This window comes from Podarcis tiliguerta (genome assembly GCF_965153285.1).
Source record: "Podarcis tiliguerta genome assembly, chromosome: Z".
Taxonomy (NCBI): Eukaryota; Metazoa; Chordata; class Lepidosauria; order Squamata; family Lacertidae; genus Podarcis; species Podarcis tiliguerta.
In genome coordinates this window covers 32,597,198-32,611,499 of record NC_139553.1, presented here as the reverse complement: position 1 = coordinate 32,611,499, position 14,302 = coordinate 32,597,198, and the positions used below count along the sequence as shown (strand labels likewise).

General features: G+C 41.0%; 1 protein-coding gene across 2 annotated transcripts; it reads right to left on the bottom strand.

Moving 5' to 3' along the window:
- Positions 1-5,012: 5,012 nt before the first annotated feature.
- On the bottom strand, positions 5,013-10,357 carry RBMX2 (RNA binding motif protein X-linked 2). Of its 2 annotated transcripts, none has more exons than XM_083422796.1 (6): positions 10,182-10,357; positions 9,515-9,630; positions 9,349-9,400; positions 6,671-6,800; positions 6,143-6,331; positions 5,013-5,577 (listed from the first exon to the last, which is right to left on the bottom strand). In XM_083422796.1, the coding sequence occupies exons 1-6, from the start codon at positions 10,340-10,342 to the stop codon at positions 5,233-5,235; spliced, it is 993 nt and encodes a 330-aa protein (XP_083278922.1). In that variant the 5' UTR covers positions 10,343-10,357; the 3' UTR covers positions 5,013-5,232. The 2 variants fall into 2 exon arrangements, with proteins under 2 accessions (XP_083278922.1, XP_083278921.1); XM_083422795.1 differs by having other exon boundaries at positions 5,013-5,591; positions 6,154-6,331.
- Positions 10,358-14,302: the final 3,945 nt, after the last annotated feature.

Genomic DNA, 14,302 nt, shown 5'->3' with positions numbered 1-14,302 from the left:
CATTTACTTCCGGGTTTACAGCATTCGAAAACAGAAATGTTTGTCAACGGAGACATTAGAAAAGCGAGATACCACTGTCTTTCTCTAATTATGATATATGTAACCAATGGCAAAAAGAATGGATATTGAAACACATAATTTTGAATTGTTACGGGTAACTATTATTTGCCTATGTTCACCAATCTAAACATCATACATTATTATACCTGATTTAATTGGAATTACCGTATTTTTCGCTCCATAAGACGCACCTGACAATAAGACACACCTAGTTTTTAGAGGAGGAAAACAAGAAAAAAAATATTCTGAACGAAACAGTGGATGTATGAGTTTTGTGGTTCATGCTGTGGCCACAGACATTATATGTGATTTGACAGTGAGTTTGGGGTGACCCAATGCAAAAATCCTGACGATCCATGTGGATCCGTGCTTTGTAACCACGTATTTGCGCCTTTGTGGCCCCACGAAACAGTGGATGCATGGTTTTTTGTGTGCAGGCTGTAGCCATGGACATGCTATGTGATCTGATGGTAAATTTGGGGTGACGCAGTGCAAAAGTTCTGAGGATCCATGTGAATCCGTGCTTTGTAACCACGTTTTGGGGCCATTGTGGCCCCACAAAACAGTGGATGCGTGATTTTTTTTCGGTGCAGGCTGTAGCATGGACATGATATGTGATCTGATGGTGAATTCGGGGTGACCCAATGCAAAAATCCTGAGGATCCATGTGCTTTCACCTCCCCGCTCCCAGGCAGCCTCCTTTATCTTTAGAGTCCCTTATGTCCCTCCCGATCCCTTGCCAATCAGCTGCTTAGCGGCTCTGTTTCAACACCCTCTTCCTGCTTTAAAAAAAAAAAAAGCATGATCTGCTTTTTGCCCCCGGGCAATTCGGCTCCATGGACCACGCATTTGCTCCATAAGACGCAGACATTTCCCCTTACTTTTTAGGAGTAAAAAATTGTGGCTTATGGAGTGAAAAATATGGTACTCGTAACTCAGTGTACAAGTTAAATATTTTGACTGTTTTATTTAATTCTTGTAAATGATATGTTCATATGCAACCAAATTTGTAAGTTTTTGCAAATGCATTTATTTTGTGTGTATATGTGTGTGTCTGTGTGTGTAGCTGTAAAGCTTATTGTAAAATACTTGGAAAGAACTAATAATAATAATAATAATAATAATAATAATAATATATCTTTATTGTCATTGCCCCCTTCGGGGACAACAAAATTACTTGACTGCTCCATAAAAACACTAACTAAACAATACAGTATGATACAGCAAGGGAGATTAGTTGACTTTCAAAGTCCGGGCTTCCCATTCAGGGCCGAGATCGCTCTGGAGAAGAAGCTGTTCTTAAGACGGCTCGTTCTTGTCTTCATCGTCCTGTATCTCCATCCCGACGGCAAAAGCTCGAAGAGACAGTGACCAGGATGCGATGGATCTTTTACTATGTCCAGTGCCTTCCTATGGCACCTTGTGGTATAAATCTGCTCTAAGGTGGAGAGTGGGCAGCCAACAATGCTCTCTGCTGCCTTAACAACCCTGCACAACCCCATCCTGTCCTGGGTAGTACAGCTTCCGTACCACACACATAAGCCATAAGTGAGCATGCTCTCAATGGCACAGTGATAGAAGGCAAGCAGCAGTTTCTGCGGAAGATGGTTTTTCCTTAGTATTCTCAAAAAGTACAGTCTCTGCTGCGCCTTCTTCACAAGCCCCCTTGTGTTGACACTCCAATGGAAATTTTCCAATGGAAAATCCACTAACAGAACTAAACACGATGCTTGACTCTTTAACACAGTGGTTCTAAAAAAAAAAAAAATCTAGTCCACGCTGAATTTTTTAGCGATAAGAAATACTGTAATTTTTGCACCATAACACTCACTTTTTTCCTCCTAGAAAGTAAGGAGAAATGTCTGTGCGTGTTATGGAGGGAATGCCTACGGGTGGCGGGTGGCATCTGCTGCAGTCGTGAGCAGAGGATCCATGGTTCCCCTTCCTTCCCTCCTCCGTGGCTCACTTTGAAACAGCAAAGCAGGAGAAGAGCCGCTGAGTGGGGAGGCGAGAGGGACAGAGAGCCTGCTTCTTTAAAGGAGCAAAGCGGGAGAGGAGAGGAGCCACTTACACGAGTGTAAGCAGCTCCTGTCCGGATGGTTCCTTTAAAGGAAGCAGGCTCTCTGTCCCTCTCTCTTCCCCACTCAGCTCGCTAAATAGGAGCAAAGTTTTTCAGCTCGCTAGGCCGGGGATGACGCGTGCTTCTTCTCCCCTTAAACCCCTCTTCTGCATTATTAGCAGCATCCTTCTCCACACACCCCACGTGTGCTCCTTGTCCCTTGAGTGCTTTCCCTTCCCTCCCCACTTAAAACGTGGTTACATGGATCCTCAGGATTTTTGCACTGGGTCACCCCAAATTCACCATCAGATCACATAGCATGTCCATGGCTACATCTTGCACCAAAAAAATCACACACCCACTGTTGCCTGGGGCCGTAGTGGTGCAAAAACGTGGTTACAAAGCATGGATCCACATGGATCCTCAGGATTTTTTCATTGGGCTACTCCTAACTCACTGTCAGATCACATGTCTGTGGCCACAGCATGAACCACAAAAATCATACATCCACTGTTTCGTTGAGAATATTTTTTCCCTTGTTTTCCTCCTCTAAAAACTACGTGCGTGTTATGGTCGGGTGCGTGTTATAGAGTGAAAAATACGGTACATTGGAGGGAAGGACAACTCCTAGCAGTGCTTGATTTGTAACATAGAACACAGCTACTTTATAATATGATCATGGGAAATCCAGAAAGTATTAAACAATGCAGCTACATAAGAACATGAATCATTCTCAAAATATAATTTGTTTTGTTTATACAAACGTCTTACATATGCACCTTAAGTATCTATACAAATTCAAAGAGAAGTGTGAGCTTGCTTTCGTCAGGTAATCTCATTTATATTAAGGTCTAATTTGAGACAAATAGTATGCATTAAGGACAGGAGTCCAGCAAGTGAGGAGGCAAGTGGGGAGGGCTGTATCCTGGGGGGGGGGGGAGAGCAATGTCCTCCCTCTGGCGCTGCCATGGCTCTTGCTGGTGTGCTTGAAATGTGCCCTAAATCTGGGTCTCAGAACACCCACCAGCTGAAGAAAAGTGGACTACATCAAGGTAGGCAGTCACCGAAGACGACAAAAGCACAGCCACATGTCGTTATGTGAAATGTGACTTTTTGCATTACATGGTGTTTACAAGTGTTTCAAAGGAAACACTTGAGTTTTTCAAGAGCATATTAACACTGAGAACCCTGGAACAAGATCAACACTTCCCTTCAGGTCTTTTAACAGCAGCATGGATGGCGCTTTCGCTTGCCCCTTTGGATTTGGATGGCTTTTGCTTTCAAGCAAGGAAGTCAGCTTGTAAACGCAACCTTAGCTTCTAATGTCCAGCTGATGACTTAATTGTGGTATGCATGTGAAAAGTGCCCATTTTTCAAGTAACCACGGGGTGCGTGCGTGTGTGGAAGGAGGTGGCTAACTTGACATGGGAGTTTAAGTGGGGTGGGGGGATGAAAAACACTCAAACTGGAGGGACAAGGACTGTGCATGGGGTGCGTGTGTGGAAGGAGGTGGCTAAGTTAACATGAGAAGGGGGAGTTTAAGGGGGGGGGGGGAGAAAGGGAGGCAAAAGTTCTCTGAAAAGCCAGTCAGAGTGTGCTGGGCTTCTCTCTCTCTCTCTCTCTGTGTGTGTGTGTTGTTGTAAACAACATTTTCCCCTTTTTCCATTATGGGGTATCCAAGAGCCCATATAGAGTCCTTACGTAGGTTCCCTATTGGTAGGAGAAAATAACAGAGGCCAACCAGAGAATATTGAGAAGCAAAGCAGCTAGTAAGCTTGATCTTTATTGATCTGTTGCAACAGGGTGCTCCCCTCAAATGCAGGAGAGGAGGAGCACCCAGAAAAATGCTGTGCAAGGCCTTATAAAGACTTTTGAAATTGCCACCTTGTAGATCAAGACCACCCCCAGAAACATCATACATACATCACAGAAGGGGAGACCACCCCTCAGATACATCACACCTACATTACAGAAAAGGCAGTATAAAACATAAATTTGAATATTGTTTTCTCCTGTTCTTGTTGATCTCCTGTCTGGCAGGTTACTTGATTGGATTGCCTGGGGAGCCTGGCCATTCTTTTGTAGTGATAAATACTTGGTTCCTGGGCCAGGTCACAGGCTCACACCCTATTCAAACACAGACATACCCTTAAGACAGGATTTGTGAAGGAAAAGAGAATGGGGAGGGTTTTCCACTTTGACCTTGCAGAGAAAACATTTGATCAGTTTAGGAATCAAAATGGTTCCAGGTTGGTCTTCCTGTGCTGATCTATGTACGTGCTTGGTTGGTACACTTGTGAACATTACCATATATCTAAGACCATAAAATTCCTATCACAGTGTGAAACTAAAGGAATCCTTTCTGCACCCAGCTTCTCTCTCTCTCTCGTGGCATGCCTCTCTGTCTGCATATGCCTCCTTCTGCCTCCTTGCTTCTCCTTCTGCCTTTGTTGTGCAGGTGCGTCTTTTGCGAGGAGCATGCTGTGCTCTCTAAGGCTGCCTCGGAGAGGAGCTGGGCTGCGATCGACAGAAATCAGTCAGGTGATCTACGAGTCGATCCTGATCAACCTGTTGGGAAATCCTGCACTAAGTTATATAGAGCACAATTTAGACACTAATCCTTTATGCTTAATAAATTTTCAGATTGTGTTAAGGGTCTCAGAGCTTGTGTTTTTACATGTTCTTTTACAATAAAACTACGAATATGATTAAAATAAATCCAGTTTGTGTTTTAGATTTGACAAATTTTATTTGGTTACCAAATATAGGTTGATTATTGGTATAGAAATCTTGCAATGTGAATTCCCAGTGTTCAAATTGTTTAACTCTCCCTTGCTGATAAAAATCTGGGTGATGTGATATTGGGATTAGTGGAGAAATAATAGGTACAAGATTGTGATATATACAAATGACATGTGAAAACATGGTCTATTTATTTGCAAAATTCATTATTTCTATTTCCAAAACAATAAAAAGTTACTTAAAAACAAACAGAGGCCAACAGCACACAACATTCACTCCACCAAGAATTCAGGGCTCCCTGCATGTCACAGGGTCAGGTGGGTCTGTGGTGGCTTGAAGACTCCTCCTTGCAGGGCTTTTCTTCTCTCCCATCACTCCCGGGATCTTCTGCTTTCTATTGCTCGGGGCCTTTCTTTGGAAGTATCTACCTTCTTGTGCTTCTCACTGTGGATTGTTCTCTGTTCTTGCCTGTCCCTGTCTGTGGCTCTGTCTCGAGACCTCACTCTCACATGATCATACTTAGACTCCTGTTCATGTTGTGCCCTGCTTGCATGTTTGTGCCCAGATGTGCTACTCCAGGTCTGGTGACTTGCATTGGCATGCCATTCATACCCTGGGTCTTCCTTCTCCACTTTGATCCTGGTTTTAGAAGGAGGCGAGTCTGCAAGCTGTTCCTCTTTCGCGCATTTTCGGTGCTCTCTCTTCTCTTTCTTCTTCTTCTTGCTTTTCTCTTTAGATGAACAGCAAGACACAGAGGTCAAAAAGGTTTGCCACATCCCTACTAAAGGTCCTCATTCTTTCTGCTCTTTCACCTAACCATTCCCAAATATTTCATCTCTCCAGGAAACTCTTCTTCCTAGTGTGTCATATGCCCTAACAATCCCAAGACAATCAGACATGAAACATTTTTAAATCCATCTTTCCCAAATTCAGTTCGCTCTTTTTATTCTTGGTATCAGTTCTGCCCTACTGCTGACCTTGCATTATACATTGTAAGGATCAAGGGCAACAGTTTAAGAGAAATACACATAAAGACTAGCCATCTGTTTCAGTTCCTTCACCCTCACCTGTTAAACAAAGGCTAGACAATCCTAGCAGATATTTCACAACTAGTCAGGTAAAATGCATACTATAACTCAAGAAAGGCAGGGAAGATGACATAACTTCGGACTTTCCACCATGCTTTGTCACTTGCGCACTAGTCATTTCTAGGAATCAAAAGCTGGCTCGTATTTCTAGACTTAGGAGTTTCAAACAGACTTACAATTTTCAGACACACACATAGATGTTACCTTTTTTGTGTTTCTTTACTACCACCTCACTATCTTTTGAAGACTCTGGTGAACTTGGAGGTGTTTGAGCACCACATCCTTTTTCTCGGAGAGCTTTTGTTACATCATCAATATCCTCAGAGTCTTTCGGTGGGCGATAGTTAGCCACATGGTCCACACGAATTGTCCTTCCTTTAATCTGTGAACAGAGAATCATTACAATTATGGAACAGACACATCTAAACTGGCAACCTTGTTATTCTCCTCTTCTTTTGATTTAGGCAGAAGTGGCACCACAAAACATAAGCCTGGAGCAAAATAAGAACTAAACTCATAGAATGTTAAGATGCCTGACAGAATACTATGACTAGTCCTTTTGAGGGCTATTGAAAATGCTCAATTTCTGCAAACCTTTCCTAGAAGAGCCTGGTGACTCAATGCATCTTCCAGAGTGAGGACTTATCACAGCCTGACTCTAGTAGCTAAGTACAACAGAGAGGAATTCTAGACACTTTACGCCTCCAATTGCCAAACCAACCTTTATTCCATTAAAATTATCAACCGCAAGAATGGTGCTTCGCTGATCTTCATAGCAAATGAAACAGAAACCTTTGGATTTCCCTGTCTTTTTATCACGTACTAGATTTATGTTCACAATTTCCCCATACCTGAAAAGAAAAACAGAGATCAACAGAACTTAGGCTTCACACTGAAAACATGGAAGGCAACAAGTCAAGCCAAGAAATATTAAGAAAACACAAATGCTGAGGTAGGGTTTAATTTCTCAAGGCAGAGAGGTGAGAAGAGTATAACCCTGCTTCAAAAATTGTATCCATGAATGTAACTACCACAGTGGGTCGCATCAAGATCCATCTAGTATGGCATTCTGTTTGCAATGCATAAATAGCCAGCCAGGCTATTTCCCCACTTACAATGGGGGAAAGCCTCTCCCTGAAGTGGGAGATAGTTAGCAGAGACAAGAAGCCAGAATTTCAGAAGGGAGGGGCAGAATTGCAGTGATGGATGAGATAAGCAAACAGGACAAAGGTGTCCCTTTTCAAGCTGGAGTGTGGGTGTGTGGGGAGGCAAAGCACAATGCTGCAGAGAGGGTCAGACATGATGTTTGCGGTCTCTTGGAATCTGAGGCTGCATCAATGGGAGGAATAGGACAATCTTGTGATGCAAACACTCTGCAGTCCCTCCATCTAGACACAAGTTCTATATATGTGTAAATAAAACACATATCATAATGACACCACAGATTCTGCTGTGTCTCATTGTCTTCAACAGGCTCACAGACCCTGGAAAGCACACCTGGGAGTCTCACACCACTCATGGAAACTGGGGTGGGTTGTAACACTATTAATTAATGGACCTAACTCAGCCTTGCCCATTAATTTCATGTCCCATATCTAGAAAGCACGGGTCGAAGTAGTTTTCTGCTTGCCCTGTGCTTTTTATGGATGGGTCCGAGCGGCTTTCCCCTTGCCCTGCTCCTTTCCCAGGGTAAACACTCTCTTTTAATTCTAAATTGGAGCGAACATCAATCTGAAGAAAACCTGAATTGTGATCATCACGCACTATAAAGAATGGCTTTCCCCAGGGGAAAGCAGCAGAACAAAAGGAAGTGTGGATAAGTCATATTGAATTTGATGGGGCTTACTTCTGAGTAGACTGCACCATAAATGTTTTAAAAGACCTCTGGGAAATGATATATAATGAACTGAAAAAAATGTTGAAAATAACTTTCCCTAAGAAACCAGAAACTTTTCTTTTAAGTATTATAGGACCAGAGATCCCAATGGGCCAGACAAAACTATGTATGCGACCACGGCTGTGCACACTCTCTTAGCCCAGAAATGGAAAGATGGTACAACACCGACCAAAGAAGAGTGGCAGACAAAACTGATGAACAATGCTGAGATGTCAAAACTTACAGAAAAAATTAGAAACCAGGAAGAAGTCTTTAATAAAGAATGGGGAAAGTTTATAATTTATTTGAAAAGCTATTGTGAACAATTACATACATTGGTAGTGTTGTAAATAAAAATATGCCCTTTTCCCTTATGGGGTATCCAACAGCCCATATAGAGCCCTTACATAGGTTCCCTATTGGTAGGAGAAAATAACAGAGGCCAACCAGATCTGTTTATTGATCTGTTGCAACAGGGTACTCCCCTCACAGGCAGGAGAGGAAGAGGACCCCCCAAAATGCCATGCAAGGGCTTATAAAGACTTTTGAAATTCCCATTCTCTAGATCAAGACCACCCCCAGAAACATTCCACCTACATCACAAAAATTTAAATGTTGTTTTTCTCCTGTCACAGTTTATCTCCTGTCTGGCAAGTTACTTGATTGGATTGCCTGGGGAGCCTGGCCATTCTTTTGTAGTGGTAAAATACTTATTTCCTGGGCCAGGTCACAGGCTCACACCTTATTCAAACAGACATATCCTTGAGACAGGATTTGTGAGGAAAGAGACAATGGGGAGGCTTTTCCAGTTTAACCTTGCAGAGAAAGGATTTGGTCAGTTTAGGAATCAAAATGGTTCCAGGTTGGTCTTCCTGTGTTGATCTATGTATGTGCAGTTATGAACATTACCATATATCTAAGACCATAAAATTCCTATCACAGTAGGATTGACAGAAAATCTGTAGTAAAAATTTGAACTATGGATTGACAAAGGATTTATAAAAATAGTTGGAATAGAGATACAGAGTGGGTAAAATCATTTCATTAAGATCCACAATGTGGGGGAGGGAAGTCAAAAGGGATGCCTTCAAAGGAGTTCTCAAAGAAATGGAATGTTGAATGGACAATAAATGATGGCAGTTAATCTCTCTTCACACCACACCTGAGAAGAGTGCCTGAAAGGCTGCTCACGGGACATTTATGTGTTTGGGAAATAACAGAGGAGCTGACTGTAAGGCAACAAGAGCGGCTAGCTATGTAAATGAATTAAAATGAATAGAAGGGTGAGAAGATGATTCAATAAGAAGAATGAAGAAGGCAACAACTGGAGGAATTGGACATATGTTTGCACAGGAGCAGGAAACCTAATTATTTTTTTAAAATGTTTAAACAATTTGGATTGATTTGTTAAAATTTGGATAACTAATAAAAAATTAAATACAAAAAAGGATTATATGTTTATGTATTTAATTCATTTATGTTTTTTATGAAAAATACAAACTAGATCTCAATTTTTCACTTACTGTGAAAACACACAAATAATGTCGCCTTCTGTTAGCTCATAGGGAAGACCACCTAGAAGCAAAAAAAGGGGAGGAGGAAATAAGTACAGTTCCCAGCAAAAGTCGCACAAACTGCTATACTTTCAGGGATTGTGCCTCGGAGGCTGCTTCTGCGCTTGACACCCACCCACAAACACCCAGGCACTGTCGCTGTACTCAGCATGCCAGGAGACCTTATCTTGTACACCAAGCTGTGCCTCGCGCTCATTCAGCTCGTTGATAAGCTTCACTTTGGTTAGTGGACTAGAGAAAGAGAGAGAAACAAAAGCCGTGTGAGTTCAGGACAGACTTCACCTGCATTCTCACCACCCTGCAGGGTGTCCCAGCAATTCGCGCCAGCGTACATGGTCCTTCCGCAACTTAAAAAACACCGTCCCCGTGAGGAAGAGAGAGGTAATTAGCCAAATATCACCCGGCGAGGCTCATGGCAGAATAAAGAGACTTGCATGTCGCCGATCTCGTCCTAGCCCCAATACTGAGGCATATTTAAGGCATAGCTGTCAACTTTTTCCTTTTCTTGCGAGGAATCCTATTCGGAATGAGGGAATTTCCCTTTTAAAAAGGGAACGTTGACAGCTATTATTTAAGGACCCGAGCGGAATGCGGGGCGATCTTGCGCAAATTCAGACGTGCTATTCTTCCGTGTCAGGACGTCACACGTTTCAGGCTGGATCTCGGCTCTCGGAAAGACGATCTATAAGGCCGAGCGCTGATTCAAGAGAAGCCCCCTCGCTCTTCCAAACCTCCACACGCCATACCAAACCAAAACCTCCCACGCCCGCCCGCTCACTTACTTCATTGGGGTTCTTCTCGTCTCTTGCGCGCAACCAGAAAAAAACAACACCTTGCACAAGTCCGCCCGGCCGCGCACGCGTAGTCCCGCCTCCTGCTGTCCCTGATAGGTCGCGCCTCCTGACAAGATGACCAATCCCAATGCTCCGTCTCTCTCGGCCATGCTGTCCCAACCCGCCTTCTAAGGGGCTCTATAACGCAATGGAACCATAGAGACAGAAACAGTGTAGAACGCATTCTTGACATCGCCGTTCAGAAATTTGAAAACCCGCCCATTGGCGTCGGTGGTGCCAAGCGGTGTCGCTCTAGCCTTTCACATCCCTGTGGTGAAAATTCTTCTGTCCTTCGTAGTGGGAGGTTCCATTGGGGGGATCGGATTACTCTGGAGCGCGGGGCTTCGATTCCAATTGTCTGCGTTTTGATTAATAAATAATATGCATATATCCAAACTAAATGTCAATGCAATAAACATGTTTTAATGCTTTTAAATTTCATAAACCCCTTTTAAGATGCAGAAGGTTTGAATTCCCACGTGTTCAAACCCAAGGTGTTTTAAAATGTGGGTATCGGCGGACACTGGTCGCTGTGCTCCTCGTGTGTAAATTGTACAAGGGGCATCTTTCATAGTGAGTGAGGCGGCCCCTCAGGGAAAGGCCCTGGAAAAGAGCGTCTGCTTTGCATAGAGTTTAAAAAACAGTGGAGAATCAGGGTAGGTTATGTCATAGCTGTCAACTTTTCCCTTTTCTCGGGAGGAATCCTATTCAGAATAAGGGGATTTTCCTTTTTAAAAAAAGGGAAACGTTGACAGCTATGGGTTTTGTTATTAGTTGCCTTCCACATACGTTCCAAGGCAATGTACGAAGTATAAAAGAAACAAGTAGAAACAGTTACTACAGCACAAACAAAACAAAAGAGTTTAAAAACAATACAAAAATGGACACATACTCGTCCAGCTGGAAACTCTTAATACACTACTGTATTGTTAATTTCTTATAACCCGTCACTGGACCGTATGTGGCAGGAGGGTGGGTAAGAAATTAGTAATAGTAACAGTAATAATAGCATAGTAATAATAGTTTCCAGTCAATTCAACTACATGCATACCCTCCAACATTTCTCCCATTAAAATAGGGATGTCCTATTCCATAATAAGAATAATAAGAATAATTTTATTATTTATACCCCACCTTCTGACTGGGTTGTCCCAGCCACTCTGGGTGGCTTTCAACATATATAAAAATACAATACTGTAATACATTAAACATTTTTTTAAAAAAACATTTCTATACAATGCTGCCTTCAGATGTCTTCTAAAGGTTGTATAGCTTTATCAGAATTCTAAGGTATCAAATATAGAATAAGTGGCCATAAATGCACAAGGTAACCACACACACCTAAGTATATAAACCACATGTTTGAAATAGTACAGGAGAGCAATCCTGAAGCCATTTTGACTCTTCCAAAGTGACCTCAAATGTTCCTCTGCAATAGGAGGAAATGAGGAAAGCTTTCCAGTTGTATTTTCACTTGCAAATCCCATTAACAAAACTGCCTGCAATTCAGCCCCTCCCTTCTGAAATTAGGGTAAAGTTACCAGATTTTTTTCCAATGGATCCCGGGATACTTTTCAACTTCAATGGGTTTTGTATGGGGACTGATTTGTAAATCCGAGGACTGTCCTGGGAAACGGGGACGTCTGGTAACCTTATTTAAGGGTGGTCTTGGGCAAAGGGGTTGGCAATTTCAAAAGCGTTTAAAGGTTCCTGCACGCTATTTCTTTCTTTTTTCTTTTTTTTTAAAGAAATAGAAGAATTTGGACAGGTGGCAGGTTTTAAATTGAATAAGAAAAAAGCCAAAATAATGGTGAGAAACATAGACCAAGAAACTAGTGAAAGAATACAGCAACAGACTGAGATTGAGGTGGTAAAGAAAGTGAAATATTTAGGGATTGTATTGACTCCCAGAAATATTGACTTGTTTCAAAATAATTATGTACCAGTATGGAATAAAGTTAAACGAGACTTAGAGGTGTAGGGTAGAATGAAATTATCATTTTGGGGAAGAATTGCAACAATAAAGATGAGTGGTTACCGAAAATGCTGTTTTTGTCCCAAGCAATTCCAATAATTAAAGGAGTTGCAATATTTAAAGAGTGGCAAAAAGTGATTTCAAGATATATCTGGCAGGGCAAAAAGCCAAGAATAAAATTTAAGTTGTTAACAGATTTAAAAGAGAGGGGAGGTTCACCCTGCCAGATATGAGATTATATCATGAAGCATCGTGCATATGTTGGTTGAAAGAATGGATGAAATTAGAAAATACAGATTTGTTAGATCTGGAAGGTTATGATAATAGATTCGGTTGGCACGCATATTTATGGTATGAAAAAAAACGAGTGCATAAAGGTTTCGAAAATCATATTATTAGAAGATCTCTGATTGAGGTATGGGGTAGGTACAAAAACTACTTGAAACAAAAATACCACACTGGTTATCACCATTAGAGGTGATGAGTGTTAAAAAGATCAATATGACTGGGAGGTGGATAACATATGGGAGTTTAATTGAGAAAGAGGGAAGTAAGTGGAAAATGAAACCATATGAAGAAGTGAAAGAATATGTAAACGATTGGCTGCACTACTTTCAGATTAATGAAATGTTTAGAAAAGAGGTTGCAGAAAGAGGATATTTTGAAAAAGAATCTAGGTTTCAACGAGAAGTATTGAATAATGAAGTTAAAAATGTATCTATGATGTATAAATTATTATTGGAATGGCATTTGAAGGATGAAGAGGTTAAATCAGTTATAATTCAATGGGCCAAAGACTTTGGATATAACATTCAATTTGATGATTGGATAAAATTGTGGAAGGAAGGGATGAGATTTACGGCATGTACCACAATTAAAGAAAATTTTATGAAAATGATATATTGATGGAATATAACACCAGTTAAATTAAGTAAGATGTATAAGGTGAGTAATAAATGTTGGAAATGTAAGGAGAAAGAAGGGACATTTTATCATATGTGGTGGGAATATAAAAAAATGAAGTGCTTCTGGGAAATGATATATAATGAGATAAAGAAAATACTGAAATATACATTTGTTAAAAAACCAGAAGCATTTCTATTAGGAATACTAGGTGGTGAAATAAAAAGGAACGATCAGAAAGTATTTCTGTATGCAGTAACAGCAGCCAGAACTCTTTTGGCCCAAAAATGGAAACAAGAAGAAATGCCTACGATTGAAGAATGGAGATCGAAATTAATGGATTACGCGGAACTGGACAGATTAACAGGAAGGATTAGCAACCGACGGGACCAAAGATTCACTGAGGACTGGAGTAAATTTACAGAATATATTAAAAATACTTGTGATAATGATATAACGTTTGTAAGTTTTCAAGAAGCTCTGTAAGAAGATTTGGTAGAAATATTGTTTAAACAACATGGTAAGATAAAATATATATAGTGCAATATAAATTAAGAAATGTGAAGATTTGTGATAATTACGGAAAATTATCAGACATGTTGATGGAAGTCTAAAACAAAAAAAAGATGTGTGATGAGTTTTTGATGTTTAATAATGTTATAAATTTGTTTTTATTGGAAAATTAATAAAAATTATATATAATAATAATAATAATAATAATAATAATAATAATAATAATAATGGTTCCTGCACACTTTGTTCTGGGTCTCTATTACCTCCTTGCAAGGAGGGGAGGGAACTCTGTTGCAACAGAAAAATGAAGATCTGCCTTACTTTCACTATTCTGCCTCCATCCATTCATCTCTGGCTGATCACCTTATTCTTCTTTGGTGAGTAAGATTGTCTTCCATGAACACTGACTTAACAGTGTGTTTGTAAGCGACTGTGGAGGTCAATTCTGGACCCACACATCTTTCCACAGTGGGGACATAAGTTTCCGGGCTTAGGGGACTCAGTCCCTTGCAGAGTTGGGCAAAAAAAGCCAACCACTCCTAGTTTCTATATCAATAGTTACTTATTTCCTTGGCTTGGGGTCACATAACTCCATACTCTTCAGCATTTTTCTGATGAAAATAGGGACATTCTATCATATGCACCAACATTTATTCGATGAAAATAGAGACTTTCTAAA

Coding starts and splice junctions, on each gene's coding strand:
- RBMX2 (XM_083422795.1), bottom strand. CDS start 10,342: ATGGCCGAGAGAGACGGAGCATTGGGATTGGTCATCTTGTCAGGAGGC. Junction 6,801..9,348: donor ATTATTTGTGTGTTTTCACA/GTAAGTGAAAAA, acceptor TTTTCTTTTCAG/GTATGGGGAAATTGTGAACA. Junction 5,592..6,153: donor AGTAAAGAAACACAAAAAAG/GTAACATCTATG, acceptor GTTCATCTAAAG/AGAAAAGCAAGAAGAAGAAG.